At 41.4% G+C, this 26,227-nt stretch overlaps 1 protein-coding gene across 1 annotated transcript in view; it reads right to left on the reverse strand.

Annotated features, from left to right (window-relative positions):
- Nucleotides 1-19,814, reverse strand: part of FGD4 (FYVE, RhoGEF and PH domain containing 4) — a 100,268-nt gene extending 80,454 nt beyond the window's left edge. Inside the window, exon 1 of the mRNA XM_048301776.1 lies at nt 19,600-19,814. Coding sequence (XP_048157733.1) covers nt 19,600-19,711 — 112 coding nt within the window. The 5' untranslated portion in view covers nt 19,712-19,814. The remainder of the gene's footprint in view (nt 1-19,599) is intronic.
- Between the last annotated feature and the right edge of the window lie 6,413 nt (nt 19,815-26,227).

Here is a 26,227-nt window from a genome sequence, read left to right on the forward strand (position 1 = left end):
TGCTACTGTCTCACCAGTTTCATTTTGACTATTTTAGAGACATAAAGTACTAATGAGGAATGCTTACTTTTATTTTTTTATTTTTTGTTTTAAAGTGGACACAAGTTTCACAAAAAAACCCAAGCTATTCTCTGAGATATCTGGGTGATCACTGGGAACCTTCACTACATAAGGACTGTATTTCATCAAATCTGATTCTCACTGCAGTTACAGAGCTGTGTATCCTTTATGTTCCACAGATCTTACAGTTATAGTGCAGTCTGATAAAAAAAATAAAATAGAACTACCATGAGCTATTTCTAGGCAGTGTCAGGATCCTAAAGACAAAACTTCACAGGAAGATCACTTATCAAGGCAGCAGGCAAAAGAGTACAGGGCTAGGTCTTCTTGAACTATGGCAGATATCTCAAATAAAAGGACTTCCAAGAGTCCCCCCAGAGACCAGGGGAGAATGGAAACTCTTGAGCCAGAAAGCACCTTGTACAAAGCCATGTATGGCAAGCTCTGAACCAGATCATTAAAGAAACCAGACGTGAAGAAGAAATAACAGTAAAAAAGCAAAATAAGAGCTCATGACAGAACCACCTAAGCAGACTGAACTTTCCAGAAAAAGTGTCTCTGGGAGAACCTGAGAGATATTGGCTGCACAGAAGCAGCAGCTGGCTGCCTTCACACCTTCTACATCAGCCTCCCCTGCTGAGGAAGGGTTCAGCAACAGCTGAGGCTGAGCATGGAACTGAAAGATAGTGAGCCTAAACCGAGACAAAGTTGTCATATATCCCCACCATGTGTAAATTACAATTTTCTGACTGTGGTTGGCTTGGTTGGTCCTGGTTACTTTGAACATACAAGAAGCAGCTTAGGAAGATGGGAAGGTTGTTTTTTTTCAAATGTGTGACAAACACTTCATCTAGAAACAGTAAATGTGTCAGTCACCTGCGCTTTGTTGTTTTGGATTTACAAAACCAAAATGGAACTCTCCTACCCCAGCCTGGCTTCGGTAAAATTTACAGAACTGAAATGAGCAACATTACTTTAATATACGTTCTTGAAAGCAAACATTTTCCATTGAAAATGGTATTTCATACACAGAACATCAGTTCTTTATGCTGCTTTCCCAGAACTCCTACAATGGCACAAAAGCCTTGTTTAAGGCATCATTTTCTTCCCTCCTTGCTTCAAATCACACACGGCCCCTTGGAAAGAGAAGGACTTCATGGTTCCAGCAAGACAGCAGAGAGGAAATATCTAAATCTAAATAAGGCTTTTCATCTGTCAAAAAGTAGAGATAGAGCAATGTAGCTCATTCTTTAGTAATACAAGATTTGTGCTTTGAGGTTATGCTTTCCCAAACAAGATCACATCTACACTGCAAGTACAGTGAGCAGATTTACCAAAAAGAGAACAAGTGGAAAAATAAGTCTGAACAGCAGTATTAAATTTTGGTGATGTTCAGTGTACTCAGAAACTTGACTTCCTACCCTTTTCACTCTCCCCACATGTACCAGAGTAAAAGACACTGCCTTTCCTATGGCTCTGGCCTGGCTGAAATCCTATTCCTCTACCTTTGAGCACAGAAGTGATATTTGAAGTGGACTCCATGTTCAGATCCCACCACACTGAGTTTAGTGAAGAAAATGTAAAGGACTGTAAACACCAGAACATAAATCATCTACAAAGAAAACCATTGATAAATAGATCAACAAGTGGTTTCAATATACCACCAGGTCAACCCCACCCAGGTTTATGCAGCCATCTTGCAAACAGCATTGCAAGAAGTTTTTTAAATGTCCATTGGATTAGGATGGCAATCCAAAGCCCATCACCAGCAGTCTGGCACTGACCATCCTGCAACTGTTAAGTTAGAGCAGTCCTGACAGAAGTCACTTCCAAAAACTCTTTTCCATTACAACACTAGTAGGATATTAAGTGTTCATTGTTCCCAGTATTAATTGAGAAATAACGTATTTTCAATACCTGAAGCATTTTTAAAGAAGAAAATAAGCCAATCCATATAGGTCAGCACAGGCTTCCAAGGGATAGATTCGGGACTCATGAACATTGTGAGCCCAGAAGTCAGCAGAAGGAAGGAAGGAATGTTTTACTTTATGCAATGCAGCTCTGAGTACTGTGAGATACCAGGATTTTATCCAGCATGTTTGTAGAGTGCTGTAAGAGCTTTCTGAGAACAGCCTTGATCACTACCAAATCATGTTAATAAGCATAAACAGCATGATAAATTGAAGAAGCAGAATTTGGGGGGGGTTGTACTTGTTTTTCCTGCTCATGGCAACATGCCTACACTGAATAAAACCGGTAAAACAATTTCCTAATATTTCATAGGAGAATTCCCAAAAGTTCTCTCTTTCATTTACCTTGCTCCAAAAGGAAATAAGTGGTAGTTTTCCCTTTTCATGGGAAAATGAGCAGCTCTCCATCTTTAGTACTTTCTTCTGTAATTGTGGAACTAAAAAGCATAGCAGAAATCTCAGTGGCAGGTTCTTCATCTTAAGCCAGAGTCCGAATAGCCTTGAAAAAAATGCCATGCAAAGACTCATTTTCTAACAGAACCCCCTTCCTCCATCTTTGATCCTTGCAAACTCGCTCTGACAGCCACAATAAAGAAGAGGTCACCACCACAAGCCAACTATTCTGATCACCTCTGAGAAGCTGGCACCCCAGGAAAGAGGCAGAAAAACAGTTCATGGGAACAGCACAAATAAAGGAGTGGACAAAATGGAAATTCAAGGGCAGTGACACGCCTGGCTACTGCATAGCCATGTCATACAGTTAATGGAATTACGTGGCAGCAGTATTTCCCAGAGAAGTAAATCACTGAAATATTTCTGAAGCCTGTCTGCCAAACAGCTCATATTTCATTTATTATCCTTTCACAGCAGCAAGTAGTTCACAGACTAAATTTCCCTCATTCCAGTTATGCATAAATCCTTTAGACTGATCTATCTAACAAAAACTAAAGTTACATTAACAAAAATGAGGAAATTGGTCTGAAAATGCCGCTATTGGAGCTTGTAAATCCTACCAAAAACCCCTTGTAACTGCACACACGCATTATGTACCCACACACCTTGCAGTCCCAAGCATCAAGCACTTTTCTTGAACTGTTTCCAGCACTTTTGGAAAATAGGTTATTTATTCTTAAAGAAAGCATGTCCATTATTCCAGGCTGAGCCGTGCAAGCAGAGAGTGGCTGCTGTAGCAGGTCAGTAAGGCACTGCAGGAAGGGCAGCACTGCTCTGCTCCCCCTTCAAAGACAGATCACAAGCACTGCCTTCATTAACAAGTACTGACTACCCTCTCTAATTACTGCATTCCAGACCTCACATTTTCACTGCAGCACAAACCTCAGCTGTCCACAGACGCCATTTACTCAGCTCACATTTAGCTTTTACTGACAATTTCTCATGCTGAAAAGGGGCAGAAACCATTTTTTATACATAGGCACTTCTGCATTTCCAAAAACAGTTCAAATACCTAGAAATGTACTTACTGACATTAATCTACCAAATTATATACCTGAATCTGTTAATTTACATGCCTAAAGTTAGAAATAAAAATCCAATATTCAGACTAGTAAATTAATGAAGCAATTTTCAGAAGAGCTCAAACTCAGTACCTCAGAAAAACAGAATATTTAGCTGTTACATTTGTATGTAAAATCTTGGCTGCAGAATGGAAAACTGCAAACTTGCTCTCATAACTCTCTGATTAACCCCACTGAGTAATAACTTTGCTTTTCCTACGCATAATTTAGAAACAGACAATCAATCCTAATTAACTGCAGGCAGGTATTTAATTCTGAATCACATTGCCAGCAGAATAGAATACTGCTTTTGGGTTTTTTTTCCCACCCTTCCTTTTTTGTCCTTCTTGTTTCTCAGTAAACAAATCCCTGATTACTTTTTCGCTTAAATATTTGCCGCATTAAATATTTGCCTTAAGGAAAGAATCTCTATGGAAAATTATGACATCCATACCCTACCCTATTTTTCTGAAGGAATCTTGTCTATATACAGGAATTTATTTACTTACCAGTGAAGACATCTATGAGCATTTGGTAAGAAATTAAGGATTCACTTTTTCTCCTTAGGTCAAAAGAGATTCTTTCTACACCAGGCTGACTTCCTGCTATATCCTCTGAGCCACCACCCAAGTGCACAACCTACCCACTGAAGGGCTTGCTGTCTCTTTCACTTCCTTTCGTGGTTTTCAAGGCCAAAATGAGAGGGACAGCTCCTTTTTCCACCAGAATATTGCACTTTTCAGTTACTTTATGAATATGTGAAAATGTTTTTTAAAGCAAGAGCTTTATTCTTACTTTTTGCTCTTATCTGTGAATGCAGAGAAAGATGGCAAGACCCCACACAAGCTCAGAACACCTGTACTTCATGCTTACTGTTTCCCTGCATGCATAACCTACTCCAGAAAGCAGATACTTCAGTGAACAGTAAAACTCTATCCAGACAAATGGAGAGCACGGTACTGCGGCTACCAGAAGATATATTGTTAGACTGCTCTTCATTATTCCCTGCAGAGCAGTATCATTGCCTGCTGAGCATTCCCTATCCTTCCCACAGGAAAGAGTGAGCTGACATCAATAGAAAGTGGGATTTTTGTCACCCATACCCAAGAGCCATGTCTTTTTCAGATCCTTGCTACTTTATCTGTAAAACAAGGCATCAAGGCATCAACACTGAAAATACTTACGAGTTCATCATAAATACATTTCATCTTATTCCAGCTATTTGGCAGAAGGAAGAAGCTTTTTTATTTTTTCTTTTGAGATCCAGGACACAAAGAAAGCTCAGCTTCCAGCAATTTCTTCTCAGTTTCACAAGTATAGTAATGAGCTCATATAAACCAGTTTTGGGATAGTCCTGCAGCTGAAACATCCTGTATTCATTTCACACTGGGTCAATGTTTTGAAGGATGTCTCCTCACAACACTGCTCTTGAAGCAGTCTTGGTATCAGCAGAGCAGGCCAAAAGCAATAATCAGATAAGTAGTTCCTGTTTCTCTAATTTAATAGTCTATGGTGTAAAAACACCCTAAAAATATAGAAGCATCACCTGCAATCTTCTGTTCCATAGTTCTTTCCAGTGGTTTATACAGCAATATGAAGCTTTAATAATTATTTGTCCAATAAGATAGAGATATAAATCAAATGAAACATAGTAGCTGCCTCCTCTTTTTGAAGGGAAATGGAATTCAGATCCTTTAAAATTTCTTTTGCAGAGAAGACAATTCTAAAGGTAAAACTATACTTATCACACAGACTAAGATAAATAGGTCAAAAATATTTTATCAACGGAAATACTTGCAAAACCTTTGAAGGCTGATGATTTGCTCCTGAGATGAAAAATACATATACAAATGAGAACGTTACAAATGAATGTTACAAATGAAAAAAAAACCATAATGGATTTGAAGAAATAGGTTGTAAAGAGCCTCAATCCTTTCAATTACTTGCTACACAGGGCTGCTTGAAAATAAAATAAAAATGTAGATATTATATTAGCAACACAGACCTGGCATCTGATCAAAATCTTGGATATCTACAATATAGCACTTTGTTTTTTAAAGAATTAAACAATGAAAAAAAATCTGTTTGCAATAACAAGACTTCTATTTTAATGAGACAAAAAAATACTGTTTTTCCATTTCACATGAAAAATATCTCATGGTTCTCACCTAAAAACCCAGAAATCTAACATCAGCCAGACAACCTCCAACTGCAGGCAAATAGATTTGTCTTGTGAAATGATCAGCTCATGGTGCCATTGATCTCAGATTGATCCATGTCATCTTGAGTGTCATTGTCACTGCACTGAGGGCTACTGCTGATCACTCAGTGTGGTTAATTTAATAAAACCAGGACTGACCTTCCCAGTCAGGTCAAAGATTTGAAGTGGGCAACAAGGTATACTTGGGATAAATGAGGTCTGACATTTAACTGGTTTTAATATAGCAGCACACTTAAGTCAAAACTATGGCTCAGATGGTTTTTACTAATTTGGGACACAATATAGTACAGGATCCAGTGTTTTGACCTACAATTTGACAAAATAGTCCAGAAATCACATGTTCTTATTTAGATGGAAGCACACTTGACAAGTACCTCTGCTTCACATGTCGAAAAAACTACAGCAAATAACTTGTATGTCATTTCTTATCATGCTGCTCAGGAAAAAAAGTTGCTGAGACAAATTTTGCCAACCATCAGCAGAGCCACTAAGAGATTCAGAGGGGGATTCAATAAGCTCCTCAAGCAGTCTCTGAAGGGGAAGTGTTAAGTTGTGCAGACACTGGGAAAACAAGAAGTGCATCAGCACTAACTTTTTTTCTTTAAAGGCTATCTATTGCCATGGAAGCAGAAAGCAAAACTGAGTTTTAGAAAGGTTTCCCTATCCAGCATAAGTAACCACACTGAGGATCTGAAAAGCATAGTGCAGGAGTTACAGCAAAACCACTAAAAGGTTAAGAGTATTTTACCTTTTATCCATTTCCATAGGCAATTTATCCTCAATTCCAAATTTTCATCATTGATCTCCAGCTCACACTTAGCCACTCTCAAAGAAAGAAATATGCAGGTAAATTGCTCTGCTTTCATACTAGACTTTGAAATAAAGATAGAAACCTATCATGCTGAGCTACTCCCAAATGTAACCATTTTACAATTAATCATAGATTAATCTGTGAACAAGAGACCTTTGAATGACGTCTGTGGGAAACAAATCTATGTTCTACGTGGTCATATTTCTTTCACCTGATCATAAAAAAGACCAGGTCTGATTTTATATAAATGTGCAGCAGACAGGTCAGAAATCCCCTCACCTTTCATATCACATGGCCAATTTACTCAGCACAACCATTTCTATTGAATTACAGCATAATCAGGCACAGCATATTTGCAAACAATTCACAGTTAAACTAAACCTTAGAGAAACTAAACCTGATTTAGTAGGTTGATTTAGTGGCTGTAGGTCAGTATTCAAGACTTTCAAAGAGTTCAAAGTTCAATGTATGAGCATCCATTAAGCCATAGAATTGTTTGGGTTGGAAGGGACCTTAAAGATCATCTAATTCCAACTCCCCACGCCCCCCACCACGGGCAGGTACAGATTCCACCAGACCAGGTTGCTCAGAGCCCAAACCAACCTGGCCTTGAACAAAAGTGTTCCAGGCAACCTGCACCTCACCACCCTAAAAATAAAAAATGTGTTCCTAACATCTAATCTAAATATCTCCCTTTTTTAGTTTAAAATTTCTCCCCCTTGTCCTATCACTATCAGCTTGTGTATTAAGTTCTCTTCCATTTAAGTCAGTTTGCTGGTTTTTTACAAACTATGCCAAAGTGAGGAGCTCCATGTGAAGATAAATATAAATGAAGATAGAGGAAAGTATATATAACTAATGCTGTTATCAGTTTGCCTTTTTTTTCCCTGAACATGAAAAGCTCAGAACCTCTAAGGAGTTTCATATTATACCCTTAAACACTGTTAAATCAAAACACAGCCCGAGCCCATAACCGCCAGTCCAGGAAGGAAAACCAGACAAGCTTAGCTGAGCCACAGCCAGCTGGAAATTCAGCAGTAGCCCCTGCTGTCAGAGCACAGCACTGCCATGGCCCACGGGACAGCAGCAGGAGCTGGAAAACTTCAACAGTCCAACCTCTAAATCCTGCCATCCCCACTGCTCTGTGTCCACAGCTGCTGTGGTGAACATGCTGCAGCCTTCCCTTCCTGGTTCCAGCACAGAAGCGATTTATTATTCTATTTTAAAGGAAAGTTGGTGGAGAATTCAGAGAGATGGCATGAGGGAAACAAGGTTTTAAATTCAATTACAATGTAAAAAAAAAAAAATTCTGCATTTACTTTGCCTGCCTGTACTGAGCCTAATAAGTGCAGGATCCCTACTTAACTCTGTGTACAAACATGGAGTTAAATATTCATCTGTCAAGACTTGACTACGTGTTGTTTTATTGATATTTGTCAATAAAGAACAATATGCAGCTGCTCATACCTGAAGTTTACATAGGTATCACGTACTAGTACTGCATTTTCACATTTTCAACACAAGGTACAATTCTGTGCACAAACCAGCATGAGCAATGTTTTAAAAGATGCTGAAGTAGAATAAAGTTACTTAAATATAAATTACCTTATTAACTTTATATTAAAATTACCTTAACTGAAGTTGAATAAAATTCTGCTTTAGAGTTCAAAACTCAGATTCTTCTCATACATATAATGTTGTAAAAGTTAACTTCCTTTTAATCTCTGAGGAGTTGTAAAATACAAGTGTGCCTTTTTTTTAAATCCAAACACCTAAACTAGAATTAATAGAAAGAATTCACACCTGCTTCCTATTTAATATCAAATAAATGAATCAGAGAGAACATTCAGACATTCCCCACAATCCACTAATCAGGAAACATTTTGCAACTTCTCCGAAGGTTATTTTGCCTGTACATTCCTAAATGTATCTGCTAAGTTCTAATTAGGGAACAGAATAGTATTTAAAAACAACAAACAAAAAAAACCCACTCCACAAACCCAAAATCCCACACCTTCCAAGTTAATAAGTAGAAGAGAGTAGAAGAGTTTGTTTTCCACACTCACCAAAGAATTAATTACAGAATCATAATTTAAATGCAGATTGTTCAATGTTATAACATCCACATAGCAAAAAAAATAGAAAATATATAGAGGGAGAAGCATACATTCCACACAAAATTTGGTTCTGTTCTTGAATGGATGTCTTTTGAGAGCTTATGGTAAAAATGGAGGTTCTTCTTCATGATCACAGTTTTATTGTCTAGTTTTATGTGGCTTGTTAGCAGCTGCTGTAATGCAGTTCAGAAGTTTTCATTTAGAGTTTAACATGCTTACCAATTATCAGAATTCTCCTTCCTTCTTTCAATGTAAGCCCATGCACCAAGAAAAAAAATAAAGAAAAATAAAAAATAAATTTAAAAAAATCCTTAGGAATAGGGTCCTTTCAGCACCATGCTGTCCTCTCCTTAGTTACTGAATAGCTTCTGCTTTTCTAATCCCTTGTGTACTATACCTGAAAAAAAAGCCTTATCAGGAAGCTGATCCGGCTTCTATACCCTGAGCCACAGCAGTGTATTTTAACTTCAAACAACCTGCTCTTCCACACATGGCAAAAAAAAAAAAAAAAAAAAAATATCCTACTGCACAACTTAAGATCCCCCAGCTCTGTGTATTTCAGTTTCCAGCTCTGCTAGCCTCACCCACATTTAGTGTTGCCTGTCAGCTCACTGACTATAATAAGCGTGTAGTCCTTGTCATTCTCAGGAAGGATATTATAGTCTCACTTCTCATATTTAAAAACCATTTTTCCTTCCTGAAACTGAAGCTAACATTTGACAGCAAGCAGCTACTTTGTTTGATTTCATGAAGGAGGAAAAGTACTTGGAGCCATTCCTCCATTTCCATCCCAAACTATAGATTCAGGGTGGTACAGGGGCAAAAAGAACCACCTGAGAATGAACATATGGGAAGCAGAGAGGGGAAGGAGTGGCTCTTTTCTTCCATAAGTACTTCTGTATGAGCAAACGGTGCTCAGAGGAGCACTGTGGAAAATAAATGATTACTAAATATATGCACTCTCATGGTCTCCACAGAGAACAATTCATCTACTTCTGCCCAGGTCTCTAATCTCCTTCCCTGCAGTGAGAGGAAGGAAAGAGTGAAAGATCTTGTTTTTTTCTATTAAGCCAGAAATGGTGTGAGCAATAGCACTGTACGCCACAGGGCAGCAGAGGGAACGGAATTCTCTTTTCTGCCGAAAACTCTTTCCAAAAAAACACTCTGACAGGAATTTCTGTAATTTTTTTTCCTGATCTATCAAATACCTCCACCTCTAGGCAAAAGGAAACAACTGGAAAGCCTGGTGCTGCAAAGGAACACTTGTGACACTTTGTGGGTCTGAGCCCTGTACCTGGAGTTGTCACTTGCACTGCTCTAGAGTTACCTCTCTGCAAGTGAGGGTTTGGATTCTGTAACTTCACCATATTTGAGTATTCCATATATCACACCTAAACAAATGAACTGGAAAAGAGTTCTAAACTGTTGTGCCCTGGAGCTGTTCTCCATGCAGTTATGTCAGTGGCATTCTCAAGCCAGACTTCTAGACACCAGTCATTTTTATCTGTCACATTTAAAACCTCTTTGTTATTTGAAAGGACTACATTAATATTTTCTCAGAAATCCATAGTGAAAGTAATGAGTTTTTAGAGAATAAGAGTCTGAATTATGTGGATCAAAGACATTTTAGAAGACTGTGAAGGCTTTCTGATGTCTCCTCTAAGAGAATTCTGGTCCTGCTCACCATTGTCAAAGACTGCATGCTATTTCAGATGAATGCTGAACACAGATGCCTTGACCCGAGCAGAACATAAGCAATCAATAAGGGCCTTGGCAGATGCCTTTAATCAACTGTTTATCCCTGTGGGGGGAAAAAGTAATGTGACAATTTGAGATGCATGCAATGCCCCTAAAACACTCCTGTTTTCTATATGATGTAAGTCTTTAAATCAACAAATCATAAGACATGCACAGTGAAACTCCTTAATCTGTTTTTCATTTAGAACCTACCACTGTCCTATCTCAACATTTCCTGTAAGCTACATGAGGCACAAAACTCAATTAAGATTCATTTTAATGAGGATCCAGTCCCACACAGCAGCTAAATGGCACTGGGGACCTAGCAAAGGGGTCACAATATTCACAGAGATAAGGTACATGATACATAGCACATTACAACAGCCTGACATTACTCAGGTTTTTAAATGGTAAGCCTACTTTTCTCCAGCAGCTCAACTGCATTTGGTGACAACAGCCCCGAAAAATCACATATAAAAGCAGTGAACTGTATAGTTGGCATTGGCCACCTTGGAAAAGCAACCAGAACAGTGGTAAAAGGTAACAGTTGTTAAAACCCGGAAGTAATAATTCTCCACAGTTATGATGAACAGACACTTGTTTGTTTAAGCCTTATGAAAATCCTTTGAAGAGGTAACTCTCTTGGGTTTTGAAGTTCCTTTAAATTCCTTATTAACACACACAAAGTTAATATTGTTCTCATTTCTGTGAGCAAAAAGCTTTTCATATATCCCATACACAAGCAGCCCTTATACAGAAAATAAATAAACAGTTAAAGGGGTAATTCTCCACACTGAAGTTGAAGACCAAGGGCAGCCCACACCAGCACAAGCCAGGACTCCTGCTGGCTGTCCACAGCAGTTAGATATTTCTCTCACCCCTTGACTGCATGTCTGGAATGCTGTCCTAAAGACACCCTCTTTGCTTGATCCAGGACAGGGAAAGGATGTAAGGGAGTTTAGAAGCATGTGCACAACCCACCTCTTGGGTTATTGTGTTTTGACTTGCTTACACCCTTCCACAAACACAAAACCCATGGCAATTACCCCCTGCTGCCTCACCTACCTTGGCAGGCTTAAAGAGCACCTTAAGAGCCAGCTCAGGCACCTGCATGCCCTTCACTTGTAGGTCTGGTGAGCCTGTTTGTTCCCTGGATCAGTTATAGATTAACAAATTACGAAGAACACTGTTTACTGCATCATCATGCATAACTCAAGAGCACATGAAGGTAATTATAGAGCAACAGTCAGGTCAGATTACCAGAATATGGTCAACTTAAGATGCTGCACTACAGCCACTCTGCTTTCTAAAGTGGACAATGTTTTTTAGTAGTAAATTGGTGCAACTTGCTCTGAAATTTGAAGTACATCTTAATAAAATTCACATTGCTCTATATTTAGAATTAAAATAAGCCAAAACACAAATGCTGAATAATTTTATGCACTGATAGGAATTCTGATTTCATTGTACATACCACAAAAATCAGGTGTTTTGCAAAGTCTTCCCAAGAGCCACATTTTACACAAGAATTTCCAAGCTTTTTTTAAATACATAAAAGCATTCTTTTAAAGTTTTAAGAATTAAGAATTTTCAGGCTTTTGAAAGCCATCCCCAGGTGTCTCGTCTCACATAACTTTCTTGAATGCTGCAGTACTGCTAACCCATAGGAGAATAATTGAAGTACAAAAGAAGTCTGCCCTCACAGATGAATTGCAACCACCGAATAAGGAGAGTTAGTGTCAGACTGAATAAAGAGGAATGTACAGTATATTTGTATTAAGACAGGGACATTTTGGCAAGAGTCAGTTGAAGAAAAGGCTGATAGCAGTATAATGGCATAAAACTGAGAAAAATTTCAATTCTATCAAAAACAATTTACTTTTTCTGTATCAGTGACTTTGCATTGATTCTTAACTCACCAGTTCTGAAGACAGACCTAATTAGCCAGTAAGTTTAATTTCCTAACTCAGTTACTGATGTTAATATAAATAATGCATATATACTAGTATTCAATTAAAGAAGTGAAGTATCACAGACAAGATAGTGAAAGGTGGTAAGTAGGCAAAGAGGATAGTAAGGTGGTAAGATGGCAAAGAGGAAAAACGTTCTAATAACTCACTGCAACAAGTTGTCATCAAGCTCTTGTGATAGAAGACAAAATACTGAAAAAGCAATCTGTCTTCAAATACTATTTGCTTTAACAATTTTACAGTTCAGGGAATTTACAGAGTTTGGGGTTTTTTCAGTCTGCTGTAGACACTAACTTTGATTTTTGATTTAGAATACCTGTTTCATGGTAGAAGAGAAATTAGGAGCCTGGTCTCCTGTGGGCTGCCAACACTACAGCATTCAAGAAAGTTACGTGGCATACGACAGACTGCTGAGTTTAAGCAACCAAACGTCTCAGCCTGGTAGGAAGATAAACCCTTAAGTAAATAAATAAAAAGTCGCCCTACCCCAGCTTTCTATCTGGAGCTTAAAGACTGGACAGTCCCCACAAGGACCAGTGACTGGTGGGGACAAGGATGCTCAGCCAGAAGCAGAGGCAGTGCCAGGGAGCTCTGCACTCTCTCCCTACACCTTCTAAGCCACCAGGAACGGGTAGGGGGTCTGCACTCAAGTTTTCCAGGTTGAGGCCTTTCGTGCTTCACAGAAACAGAAGACAAACCGAAGATGGAGTTAGAAACTTCTCTGTTGACTTCTTTGCGCACTTCCCAAGTGCCACAAAGTCCCCAGTGGTGACCAGCAGAGCCAAAAGCCTGGCACAGAACATCACATGCTCAACTAATAAAAAGCCAAACCCTTAACAAGGCCAGAAGAAATTCAGCCACTGAATCAGTCAGTGATTTTTAATCATTGTTCACCATTGTCTCTCTCCTAGCCTCATCTACTTCTGGCTACACCAGCATCTATGTGAGAGGGAGGGAAATGCCTGCAGTTACCCATGAGAGGAAGGCTGCATGTCTAAGCTACATTATCGCCTGTGCTGCAAGACATTTGTTCAAAAGTCATTAACAGATCACAGAATTTCATGTCACACTACAATTCCACCACATTTTTCCTTCTTTCCAAGCTATTTAACTTGTTTTACATTAACATCTGACATACTTAACATTAATACTTATAATGAACGCTATTTCATTGCTCTGTTCTACCTTCCATTCAGTGTCTTTTGCCTCCAATTTTAACACATTTTATGCTCCACTTTACTGAGTTTCAGTGCAATCAGCGGTGTCAAATTGCTCTGAAACTCATTAGAAATACATTTCTTTACATGTCTAGTTTTGCAGACTACTGTAGCAGTTAATTTTTCTTCTCTCCTGTTTTTACTCAACTCTCTATACGTTCTGATACCACCTTACTGCTGTGTATCTGCACACCAGGGCCACATCTGATTTCTACATGGCTTGCCAACATTTCAACAGAACCCTATCCTCCCTTCCCTACATTTACTTCAAAAGTCTTTTCTTCTGCTGAAGGCTTATCTCTGTTAAAATGCTATTTCGAAGGCAGCTAGTTGAAGAAACCATTAAGAATTCTTCTTTCAGTTTTCTCCTTTATGCTCAGGTTATTTACATAACCTGGTGCTCTGGGGATACACTCCCTAAGTAGCATTCTCTCTCTCTCCTTGTCAGAAGTACAGGAGTTTGTTGACAATGGCCTAAATATATTGAGCTGTCCTCTGCTACACATTTGATTAAAATGTTTTGACCATCAATAGCTGGAGGCAAAGTTTATTCACAGATTTAACACGATGGAAAGGATCATTCTGATCATCTAAGTGTAAATATTCATCATGGATTGCCTTATATTCAGAAGAGCTAATATCCCATTCTGGAACAAAAAGCCATTTTCCCCCCCTCATAGAAAGAGTTTCAGCTACAAAATTCAAAGTGAGCAACTTCATTAAAATATTGAATTGACAGAAATGTTCTGAAGAAAATCTACCCAATATTAAGAGAACTAGAGGAAAAAGCCCACAAGTGTCTCATTTTAAAATTTTCTTGCTTCATATTTTTCCTGTCCGTCCGACAAATCCTTCATCCTGGGAAGATATCTTATACATCAAATGCATAACACTACTTTAAGACACAACACTGCAAAACCAGCAGTTGGAGTGCTTTATCACAGATCTCACTGTACCCAAGACATACTGACAAACAGTGCCAAATACCAAATGCCAGTTATGAACAGGATTTTGGCTGGAATGCTGGGAGATGAGATAGTTCCTCACTGGGAGTTATGAAGTGGGGGAAAAGTCTGATAACTGCAGCTTTAAGCAGCAGGGGTGTTGACAGAAAAGGAGCAAAATAATAGCCAAGGGTAAATCACAACTTTTTTTTTAATTAACAGCTTCCTTTGTCAATGTTCAATTTTACTTGTTACCCAAAAGTACACATTTCTTGAATAAGCTCTCCTTTTCCAATCCAGAAATCTCCCAATCACATCTGTTAATTTATCTCCAAGAGAAACCTACTCCTATGATTCTGTACAACAAACTAATTTGTACTGGGTGTGCAAATTATTACTTTCCCAATTTCAGCAATGCCTAGAAGCATTTCAGCAATGGTACTTACCAGAACCTCAGTGATTTTGGCCTCTCAGGGTGTATTTAATAGCAGTCTCTAGAGCAAGGAGCAGACTTAATTTTCCGCAAAACCATGTCAAATTGCAACTCTCCTTTGAAATCTTTTGTGTATTGTCACTAGAAAGTCAATCAGTGAATAAAAATTCTAACTTATTTAATGAAATCAACATCCAGATCAACAGGAAGTCAATATTATAAGGCCAACAACAATTATTGGGTAAAGTAGACATTGTCAGGCAAGAGCTAAATAGACACATCAAGCCAACCCAAAATACACATATACATGACTGGATAGTCTATGAACTAAACAGTACACTCTTACTGGCTTTAAGAGGATTGTTTTGACCCTAAATGTTTGGAGAAGAAGTGGGGGAAGAAAGGATAAAAGCAAAGTTCCATTTCTTGGCATTTCCCCACATTTGCTTCAATAGAAGGCAAGGGTAATTAATTTGCTCCACAGAAAGAGGAAGCTCTCTAATGACAGGAAAATTTATTTTCATGCAAGTTCTGCATAAAGCAATTTTTTATGCTTTACTTTCCCTCATTTTTGAAGGGAGAGGAATATTTAGAAGCAGCTTCCTCATATTCACCTTCCTCTCTCAACATTTTAAAGTATCAACACTCCTTGATAAAGCTCAACTTTAGAAAAATGTCAGAAAGCCTCCAACCCCCAGGAAGGCAGGTAATGCAGCTATTTCCCTTTGTCAGTGGTCTCTAATGCACCTAGAGATGCAAACCACTGCTAAGACTAGTCCTAATGATTGTATAGGTTTTCCCTGAATACACTATCCAAAAAATTTTCAATCACTATAGACCAGTCAAAATGCAAAAAATGCAGTGTTATACAAAGCCAGGAACAAGGAGAATAAAAGTCCAATGTTCATTACTTTATTTTCAAAGGTAAAACAATGACAATGAGAAACTGTCAGGCAGGGCACAATTGTCCTTCTAGCTTTTAAAAAATAAACAACAAAGACATTTTTCAAAGACTAGAGCCGCATGCTATTAGAGTCTCAGTTATCTCCTACTGCAAGGTGGAAACCCAAAGATTACTGGAGTTTCTTTAACATAATCCCATCAAATCATATCCATTTACAGGCAGAGATACAACAGCAGCAGCGAGGAACTATTTTTTTTCCTGACAGTGTTAGAAGACACCTTGCTGCAGTGAGTGCTGTCCTGAATGCAAATTGCCTCAGCTCCCCACGAGGCAATCTGCAATGTCTGAGACTGCCAACAGACAGCACAGTGCCAGCAGATGTACATTTAGGAAGTCGGCGGTCAGAAGAAAACATTCCAGAAAGGGTGAAAATTTGCTCTTCAGTGTGCAAAGGCAGGGAAGCAGTGCAAAATTTGAATGCCACAGAAGCTAATCTAGTTTATGTGCAGCAAGGCCAGAGGTGACTGTGCTGATGACAGGAGTAAGCTATTTCTTGCCATGAAAGTGAGTTACTGTGTCCCTGTATTCTGAGTGATGGCTTCAGACCTTAATGAAGTTGACTACGTGGAGATAGAACCTCCTAGGGCAGCTTGATCCTCTGCAGAATCCAAGTGGTGCCACAATCACACCTTGCAGAGCTCTTGGCTTGTGAAAGTGCTGAACAAGCAAGCTGTGGCCTACACCTGTTTCTTGGCAGGAAGCTAATTTTGAGTTAACATGCATACACACACATTTGAAGTAAAGATTCACTCAAGTTCGCACAAACTCTGAATTCTAATTCAGTAGGAAAAAAAAAAAGACGCCAAATCCACAGCAGGTACTCCCTCCAAAAACAGATTGTTAATCACATTACTCCACATAATGCCCTTCTCTAAACCATCTCCAGGTACCAGGTTTGACATTTCCCATCCCTTTCAAAGCACCTCTGAAAACTCAAGTACTCTTTTGTCTAAACTTTTAAATTAATGTCAACTTGTAATGAGAGAGAAATTTTGCTTTGTCCTGTAGGTAGTTAAACACACCCAGCTTTTTCAAACTCACATGTTAATAAAATATAAATGCCACTTTGCACATGACAATGAAGGTGAAGGGCTGTAGTGTGTGGAAGAGCAGAAAGATTTTTCTGTTACGTATCAGACACTTTGATTGCAATGCACAACAAAAGGCTGAAGCTGTAACAGAAATCTTAAGTAGCTCATCTCAGCATCAGCAATGTTTGTAAGCAACACCAAGAATGGAAACACTCCTTGATGTTCTGTCTCCCGGCACAGAAAAGCTGCAACATTCCCTCCTTCATCAATCCAATGTCAAAGGCTGTGAGGCAACTATTGAGTGTACAGGAGTTACAATAGTCTTTATTAAGTCTTTGCACTAATTAACACACAATTTACTAGTTTGAGAAGAGTTCTGATATGCTTGCCATATGCATCATCCAGAATTGTTTCAAATGCATTTACAGCTCATGAAACAGATCTACTTTCTCGAGTTCCTTTCCAGATAAGGTTCTGAGACAATTATTGCCTGAGTCCTGTCTCTCAGGCAGTAATGTCAGTAACTCTCATACTGCACAACACTTGGCAGAGACAAGGATTGGAGATGGGCTACACTAACCCCTTTCCGGTAAGATTTTCAAGCAGGTCAAAAGGCATATTGCTGCATTAGAAAATCCCTTTCAGATCCAGTTAGTGTTTTATAAGCCAGAAATGTGTAAACACCTGGTTTTTTGGTTTTTGAGTTTTTTTAATAGAAGAAAGAACACATCCAGCTTCATATTGCAACTGCGAAATAAATTTATTTCAGGACCAAGGCAGTCTGGTCAGCTTTTGTCAGCCACAGAAGCAAGTGCAGTCACATTCTGGCCACAGAGAGGGAAACTACAAATCTGTCCTAGGATTATTGGATGCTGAAGAACTTGCTCCAGTGGCCTCTGCAACAGGAAGAGCAGACAGGGAGCCAAAGTCCCACTATAACAACAGAAGTCATATTCAGAAGGTTTCTTCATCTCATTTTCTGGGAGAAATTGATTATGAATGGGAAAAAAAAGAGATGCTTTATGCACTTACATGGAGAAATCATGACCAAATCTCCCTTTTATTTCCCACATATTTGGGATTCATTTCCTTATCGTAATTTGTGAGGTTTCCATACTTAGAAGTCACCATACAAGAAACTACTGTGAGTTTGGTTATTGCAGTGCAGGGACATTTGATTAGCAGGATGTTGTTCCTGTCATAGCCCTCACAACTTTCCTGCAATCCAAAAGCCAGCAAGAGTGGTCACACTGAAAAGCTACACCTTGCACAAATGTTTAGTAAATAAATCACCTGGTGGACTTGGTGTGTGCACAGATGAAAAGAGCAACAATAAATAGATTGCAGATGAGTATAAATACACTACCCAGGAGTCTATGGTTAAAGTAAACAACTGCAGAAGACTAAAGAAACTAAATTACAGAAAACACAGGGTCCTGGTTTTAAGTACGCCTCTATTAGAGATTAACAATCCAAGTCTACATACTGCAGACACAATTACCAATTCCTCTTTCCCAATATAAACAAACACATAAAGCCTTGGGAAAAAAAATCCCACCACAAATAATAAAATTGTGGTTTCATGCACAAATCCAAAGTCACTACACATTAAAGCTAAAATAAAGGATTCTGTGAACAGCATTGTGATTGTCTGTTCTTTTCTGTGCATATTCATTGTTAAATTAAGCAGCCCTCTTCACCAGGAAGTCATGGAAAGACTGTCCCCAAGCAAAATATCCCATCCTGGTATTTGACATGTCATAATTCCCGACATTATAACAAGCATATGTCAGAGATTTCAAGCTTTATTTCACCCACTTTGCCCTCACACACCCATAAAACCAAGATGCCATGACACTGCAAGCACGAGAGCACCATGTCACGCTTACTGTCACATCACAGAGTTCCGACCTAGAAATGTGGGCATGTACGTGTGTTAACTTGTTGATAGAGGACAACTTTCCAAAGTTCAGACTTTACAACAGTGTACTTCTTCAGGGTGGCCAAGGTAACAGAGGTAACCAGCCTGAGCTGACTGTCCCTTTCAACATTATGCACGAATGTTGTCGCGGCTACCTTCTGAAGTGTAACATGTCAAACAAGTCTAGCACAGGTTGTTGCTGAAGGGGGAAAAGTGAGAGGCAGTAGGGAGGGGCAGATGCAAGACATGGTCTGTCAGAGGGGGAGCATTCCTTTCCTGCCATCCTAAGAACTGTTAGTACAAAAGTCTTATATATAAAAATATAAATAAACATATAATATTCTAATGCACAACAATGTAACAAACGTAGATATGAAAACAAAGTACACCTTAAGTACATTTCCCGCTGAAGGTGTGTATGAGCCGAGCTGCCCGCGGCTCCAAAGGCCCGGGGGACGTTCTCCTCCTAAGCCCCCGAGTCCAGCCCCTGCGAGCAGCAGCCCCGCAGCCACCCCAGCCGCAAGCCCCGCACGGCAGAAGCTGATACGCGAACGTCCCCCGGCTTTGGCGAGGGACCAGCACTTTCTATCAGTACCCGGCAGGCGGAGGAAGCCCCTGGGCGCCAGCCCGCACCCAGCCCGCGGCCAGAGCGATGCTCCCCGCTCCCGCCGGCAGCGATGCGCTGTTACCTGCGGGGGCTCCCGCGGGGCCGGTGGGCGCTGCTCCGCCGGCATCGGGAGCGGCGCCGGATTTCCTGCGGATCGCCACCCTCCTGAAGTGCGTGCCCTCGGCTCCGCTCATCCTCGGGGCGGCGGAGAAACGGAGAAAGGCAGATGGAGGGAGAGGCCGGGGGGTCCGCAGCGCCCCCCGCACTGCCCCGAGGGCAGCGCCTCCCTCGCCGCCCGCCTGCATCGCTCGGCCCCTCACCTGCCGCCGCTGCCCGCCCCGCCTTCCCTCGCCGGCACCTGGCCGGGCACCGCCTCCCGCAGCCCTGCTCTTGCTACCTGCCCAGCGGCCGCCGGCCCGGGGCGAGGCTCCCCGCCTGCATGGCGAGTCGCAGCCCTCCGCGCCCGTCCTGTCGATGCTCGACGACTTCCCCGAGCCGGGCGCCCGCAGCGCAAGTTCCCCCCGCGGGCACCGCAACTGCTCTGCTTCCTCCCGGAGCCTCGCCGGGAGACCCCGGCCCCGTTCCCGTGGGCGGCTGCGGGAGAGCCGCCTGGGCCGGCCGCGCTCTCCCTCCGATCACCTCCGCAATGCCTGCCCTCCGAGGAGAGGCCCAGCTCTTGTCAGACGTGGCAGGAACATCAAGCTGGCCGTAACGCAATCCCTCGTGTCCGACGAGAACATTCTGAAAGGCATCTCTGAGTCCCAGCACTTAAACGTGAGTTTTGATGCCAGGGATGGAGCTGCAATACTTCCATCAATAATAATTCCACCAAGGCCAAAGCTCTTCGCCCTTTGCCAAAGAGTCTAAATTTTCATCAATGAGAAAGGCAATCAGCAGGCTATGCTGCTTTGAGATTACCATCACTTCTACAGCATCAGTGTCTGAAAGCACCTGTTTACCTGGTTAACCAAAACACCAGAACACCTCCACCTGTGCCATTGTGAGGGCAGTCTGTTAAGAGCTTTGAAGTCTGTCAGGAAGTTTGATGTGGTGCATTTTGAGGCAAACAAGTTGAGAAGCAGTGCTCCCATTACACAGGGATTTCCTGGGCTTTGGAAACCCAAGGTTTAAGGAGTTTCTTAAAGGTGGCCTCCTGTTTTGGAACATGCTGCCTCATTTGCCATCAGCTGTAGTTGAAAGGTTTCTTCACAAAAGAGGAGTGCAGTCAGCTACATTCCAGGGATGGTATCCCTTTGGCAGTGGTCCAGCACAGCCTTTAATTGCCACAAAACACGTGAATTGCTGGGGCTTGGAAGAATATTCTGGGGAAGTACCCCTCTGTACTTACCCTGCTCTTACATCTCCTTTTGGCCACTGTCAGAGATGGGAAGTGGGCAAGACCTTTCATTTGACACATAACAGCCATTCTTAGGCTTTACACATACCATAAAAAGATTTTATGGACTGTTCAGGCAAGCTGCTGACTTCACAACTTCCTTGATTCCCAAGGGACAAGGATACTTTTTGTCATGGCCCACAGAGCCATGCATACAACACAGACACATCTGCAGGGGGGAATTACATGATGGGGCATCAGCTTCCTCCAAAGTCCTGTCCTACAGGGCGAGACTCCTGCTGAGTCTTTTCCAGCAGGCTTTCTTGGCATGCAGTTCAGTAACACACTGCCTGCTGATGTCAGGGGACCACTGTGTGAAGCACCAACAGAGTCTGACCCCTGGGAGGCACAGCAGGAGAGAGGACATGGTGGTTCTTCCCATACCACTCATGTTGCAGTCAGAAGGACCACGAGGCGGAAGCCAAATGAGTGGGTCTTCTGCTTTCAGGGTCAGAGAGCAGGTCAGCGGTGAGCAGGGGGGAAGAACTGGTGCAGCTGGGACATCTGCCACCATGTGCCAATGATCTCACTCTTTTGGTCTCTATAATCATTCTCTGCCAGAAGAGGGTTGATATCTTACAGCCACCCCCTTCAGTTCCCAATAAAAATGAAGCAGCCAGATCACCTCCTGGGTCCTTTTTGTCTTCTTGCAATTGCACACACACTAGGTTTTACTTTTGTAAATGTACAAAAAAGCAGTGACTCAGAGATAAAAGACTGATTTATGTCCTGACTTCAGCCACCTGACTAGGGCTGGGCACATGGAGATGCATATATCACTTACTACTGAACTTTGTACTTACCTCTTTAAACACAGAGCTTTGCTCCTGGAAGAAAAGCAGCTAAGGAAGCAAGGGCAAACACACCCTACAAATGTTACCCAAATGATAGGAACTGGAAATGGCTCTCTGAGATATCAGTGAGTGGTAGGTTATTACAGTGTCACTGGAAAATAAAGGTCACCTAAGAAAAGAGAATCATGCCAACTCTGTGGAATCGGAAAACTGGTCAGAAAAGCTCCTTTCCTTGAGAAAATCCTCCTGAAGCACGCTGACATATTTAAAGCAGTGAGGTGACAGCCTGTGATAGAAGAAATTCAGGCAGACAGTAAGTTCACGGTAATTGCGGAGCATTTGTACACTGCAGTGTGGTGCAGGGTTCCCAGAGTAGCTTACTGTCTCTCCTCTTTCCAATTAGTTACACACAGACCTGGAGCAGCTGGTTCAAGCTGGCTCCGAGCTGCTGTACACCAGCAACTGCTCTGTTCTGCCTGCTTGGACAGGGGAAAAAACTTCCGCCCCTTCTGGCACGACCTTCCTCCTTTTCTATAAACTCTCAGTCCCTCTTGTTCTCCATCTCCGGGCACAGACACAGAGTCCTTTGGCAACGTCAGCAAGAGGAAAAACATTTCAAGTATAAAAGGTCAATCAGAGATAGGTATTATCTTGGAAAACATCACCCTAAATGATTAAAAGATTAGTGTAATAACTGGAGAAGGGATCTGAGAACAGAAAAATAAGCTTACATGTAGACAGTACTGCCAGTACTGCTTAAAATATATCAAGGTCAGAAAATGGCACTGCTTGGCTAAGAGCCTTGCAGCACACCTCCCACCTCAGGCAAAGTGCAGGAGGAGTTACACACCCCTCTGCTGCCTGGTCACCAGTGAGCCACAGCCAACCCAGCATGGGCAATAGCTGGGCCATCTGGCTCCAAGGCTTTCTGTGGGAGAGGTGAGAAATGCAGTGGTGGAGACTTGATTTAACTGTACCTTATTTGCATGTGGGAGGAAAAACAGGAAACCTGCGGAAGCACACAGAGGTGGAGAAAGAAAGCAAGGACAGCTGGCAAGCTAAAGCCTCAAGAAAAAGTTGAAAGAGTATTTCAGGTGTATGGAAGTCTTGGAAGCAGTCATCTTGTGCATTCAGGGAAACAGGACTTTACAGGCAATCTTTGCTTAGTTTGTGAGAAAATAAATGCTTCACTTTCCATTGTTCCTCCAGTGAACCTCTTTGGATTAACTTTTTACTAATGGAATCAACCTTCAGAAAACTCGGTTTTGACTAACTCCTTGAGTGAGACTGTTTCTGTTGTTGCCATTGGTCAAGATTCTTTATTTCTGCTGGAATTTAGCATTATTTTCTCCATAGTTGCACTATAAATCTGTTCCAGGATTCAGTTCAAGGCCTCTAGCTGTGATTTCTCTGAGTACTGTCTTGTGCTGTACCCCACAGCAAATCTGTACAGTAACATACTTGTAGAGCATTAGTCCACAGGACCCTGAGAAAGAAGATGCATGAACTCAGCACCTAAGAGAAGAACATTTATAAAACTTTCTAAACATTAAAAACATCAACTTGTTTAGAGTAGTGTCTTTAGCACTGATTTGGATAGTACCTTCTCAGAGGTCTGAGAGAAAACTGCCTTTCTGTTAGGTATGAAACTCCAAATAAAAATTGAAATAAAATGTAGGCTATAATACAGAAAATCCATATTAAATACATAGGTAACCGAGCCAAGTCCTGCCTAAGTTATTGCATAACACATCAATCATTTTGAATCTTCTGTGAACCGCATTTAAGCCAAAACCAGTTCTGCCAGCAGGGAAGTATAATGAAGAACAAGAACCGGTAGAGCAAAAGATTGAGTAGGATACTAATAAGAGAAGAATTTCACTCATCTCAGACCCTCATGCACATTCCAGATGAAAAGTCTCTTCCAGCAGCAGCAGCAGTTACAATGCACAAAGCCACTGCAGTGTGTGAAACTGATACACAGACTAAGCAAGCAAATTCGAGGCAGATACTCAACCTCCCTTAAATCCTGATGCAGGCAAACACAGGACCCAGCACTCAAAGGCAATGTGACTTTCAGCCTGAGGCTGCAGGCTCTGCTTCTTAGCCTGGGGAGTGGCTTACAAAGAGGAGACACGGGTCTGGTGCTTGTTCCCTGCCCAGCACCCCGTGTGAGTGTCAGAACAGGGTGGGGAGCCTGAATATGTGGCATTATGCTGGTTTCCACCAAAAAATGCACTTGGGCTGTTTTGTTACTTGCTGCCATATCTTAGGAATGGCTTTACTTCCCCATGAGAAGGAGCTGCAAGGTCAACAGTGGGAATTGGAATTAAATATCAGAAGTAACCCATGACAAGCAATCTAAGAGGGGTCAGACAAATCCTAAGTATTAACTGCTGGAACAAAACTGGATGGGTAGATAGCCCTCAGACGAAAATCCATGGCAGGTTTCTTTCATCCAAACAATGCTTCTAATATAATATAATACAAATCTCTGCTCTGCCTTGCTTGACTGTGTAAGAGGGAACAATGTTGTGTTTAATCTGTTTCTCCCTGTTGTCAGTTTTGGCCCCATTGAAGATAATGATGGGGACTAACCAGCAGCAGGTTTTGTCCACTTCCAGCCACTGTAATAAAGAATCCTATTTATATCCCCCTAGAGCCAGGGTTTCTTCCTCTATCACACAGATGGCTGCTAACACGTAGCTTTGCAAGAACAGCAATATGATAATTAAAGGAAGAAACATCCCTCCTACATATTGCCTTGTTAATTTTGTCTCACCCCTCTTTTTGCAGCACAGAAGCATTTTATCTATTGCAAGCAAATTTTTTGAATTTATGGAAAACACGTTGCGATAAAGGTATCAAACATATCCCTTAGTTTTATTGAAGGATTGCTGCTTAGAGGGAGTAATTGCTCCTTCTAATCAGTTTTGTTAAGTAAGTCTTGCAGAACAGCACTCATTTAACAGAGACTGATTGCTTTCAGAAGTTAGAATATTCTTCATTATCATCACCACAGATTAATGAAATGTGTCTCGCTATCCAATTGGTGTCAGACATTTAGATACCATTAGCAACAGTGCTTTAGCTTTGATTTGCATTAACGACAGGTGAAAACAAACTTCCATAAGGTCATGTAAGCAGAAAGGAGAGAGAAAGCAAGCTGTGGTGGAGAAAATGCTCTACTCTCCTATTTCTTCTTTCATTCTGCAGTGACAACCTTAAAAAACAAAAAAATTTAAAAAGGAATGGTCATTTGAGACATTTTAGTGAGCATTATGCCCATTATGCCTTGATTCCCACGGCACGAGTGACAACTCTTTTAGGCGTACCCCACATCCAAAATCTAGCTTTTTACCAGATCAGGTTAAATTCACCATTGAAAACTGTGAATTAACAAATTAGGGAAAGCTAATTATATGGCCCAGCAGTTCCCTGTGAAGGAAAATACATGCCAGCAAGATCCTGGGAGTGTTTTCCCCAAAGGTGGCTGTGGAGCTGATGGTGGGCTGTGCTAATCTGTGGATGGCGGCAGCAGCAGCAGCCAGCTCCTACCCACCATCTCTTCTCCTGGGAAGCCCTGCAACTTCTCCCTTTTCCCAGAAGGGCCCATGCCTAGTTAGGTGATGGCACACTTGGTAGTGACTCCTGGAAAAAAGATGACATGTTGTGTGGAAGGAGCTGGTGGCTGCTATGAGTTGTTCCTCTGGCATGTTCCCTCTGAGGGGTTCACAAGCTCTGGGATGAGCTGCAGCTGGGAGCAGGGGCTCTGTCCTCCTGCAAATGGGTGACCATGAAATTAAGTGCTCTTTGCTGCTCCTTTGCTTTTATTCCCAAACTCTGCTGTCTTTCACTGAGGATATGATGTATGGGATTGTAGAATCACAGAATAATAGAATGGTTTGGGTTGGAAGGGACCATAAAGATCGTCCAGTTCCAACACCCCTGCCATGGGAAGGGACACCTTCCACTAAATCACGTTGCTCAGAGCCCCATCCAACCTGGCCTTGAACATTTCCAGGGATGGGGCGTCCACAATTTCCATGGGCAACCTGTTCCAGAGCCTCACCACCCCCACAGCAAAGAATTTCCTCCTAATATCTAATCTAAACCCACTCTCTTTCAGTTTATAGCCATTCCCCCTTGCCCTATCCCTGCATGCCCTTGTAAAAAGTCCCTCCCCAAATCTCTTGTAGGCCTCCTTTAGGCAATGGAAGGGGCTTTAAGGTCTCCCCGGAACCTTCTCTCCTCCAGGCTGAACAACCCCAACTTCCTCTGCCTGTCTCCATAGGAGAGGTGTTTTGTTTGAAGAGTCATGCACTGCTAAGGTGCTGTATACATTAAACTTTAACCATTGTCCCTCTGTGAAGGCCTACCTAAACAGTAAAGCAAAATGTTTTGGTTCTCTGCTTAGCAAATCAACACAGGAAGAGCAAATGGCTGATAAAGCATGATGTGAAAATAAAGGCCTAATTAAAAGTTCCAGCTCTGGAAGAAAATATTCCAGTCTCAATATT

Source organism: Corvus hawaiiensis, chromosome 4, assembly GCF_020740725.1.
Source record: "Corvus hawaiiensis isolate bCorHaw1 chromosome 4, bCorHaw1.pri.cur, whole genome shotgun sequence".
Classification (NCBI taxonomy): domain Eukaryota; kingdom Metazoa; phylum Chordata; class Aves; order Passeriformes; family Corvidae; genus Corvus; species Corvus hawaiiensis.